Source organism: Opisthorchis viverrini (assembly GCF_000715545.1).
Source record: "Opisthorchis viverrini unplaced genomic scaffold opera_v5_4021, whole genome shotgun sequence".
Classification (NCBI taxonomy): domain Eukaryota; kingdom Metazoa; phylum Platyhelminthes; class Trematoda; order Opisthorchiida; family Opisthorchiidae; genus Opisthorchis; species Opisthorchis viverrini.
In genome coordinates this window covers 1-992 of record NW_008756614.1, presented here as the reverse complement: position 1 = coordinate 992, position 992 = coordinate 1, and the positions used below count along the sequence as shown (strand labels likewise).

Genomic DNA, 992 nt, shown 5'->3' with positions numbered 1-992 from the left:
GCGACAACAAGGCTAATCTGTTATTTTCAGTGCATGGTAACCTCCATTTATTTTTTACCTATCATCGGACGACAAACGACTGACACCACCGTACCTTAAAACATTGCCAACTCACCCGAAAATCGTCACCAGCGCCAGTTGTGACCTTATCGGTTCCGAAAGCGATCTCTTCACCCACACGACCGCCCATTAGGACATCGAGCTGAGCCAAAAGTTGGGATCTAGTCCAAAAGCTCAGATCTTTGTCTTGAAGGAAGCTGGTGTGGCCACCAGCCTCGCCTCGGGGAATTATGGTCACCTAAACATAGGGGTGATAAAGATAAAGTAAAACGATTGAGAAAGAGCCAGACATTGCACCGTTTGCACACGATGTGTCGTACACCAAATATATCCAGTCCCGAAAATCTGCACAAAACTGTTCATTTCACGGGGACCGAGTGGTCATGAGCGTAGAGTCAAAATCGCAAATCAGTCATCCTATGCTATAAACCTGAGAAGCATTGCAAGAAAGCAACAACAGTGGAGGCTGATTGACTAGATGTTTAACTGTTGGATATGTCCAGTCATCCTGAACAGTCATGGAGATATAAAATCCCATGGAGATGTGAAGCGGATGGAAAGGAATTGCCGACACAGAACGATGCGTCATCGGTGAGCATCAGCCTTGCAGTTCGTTTGGGCTCATCAATACCAATTGGGTGATACTCAAAGCTTAGATCTGTTGTATTCAGCGCAAGAGGGGAGAACAACCGAATCCTCGATATTAATGAAAATCGTTGAATTCAATGACAATTGAATTGGATGAGTGACAAACCTAAGTTGGTCAGTCCTCACAACCAACCTCATAAACTAACAGCAACTTTGTCCTCGAATAAAAACGTCCGAGAAATAGCCGCCGGGCCAACGGTTACAACTCAAAGCAAATAGCCTAAAGTTCTCTTCAAATAATACGAAAAACACAGGTAGTTCATTAAAACCAGTCATCATCATCA

At 44.2% G+C, this 992-nt stretch overlaps 1 protein-coding gene across 1 annotated transcript; it reads right to left on the bottom strand.

Annotated features, from left to right (window-relative positions):
• Positions 1-115: 115 nt before the first annotated feature.
• Positions 116-298, bottom strand: T265_16069 (hypothetical protein; the record flags this gene model as incomplete). The annotated part of the gene is made up of 1 exon (XM_009179570.1): positions 116-298. A coding segment is annotated over one exon (183 nt), but the record flags the coding sequence as incomplete, so codon positions are not given.
• Between the last annotated feature and the right edge of the window lie 694 nt (positions 299-992).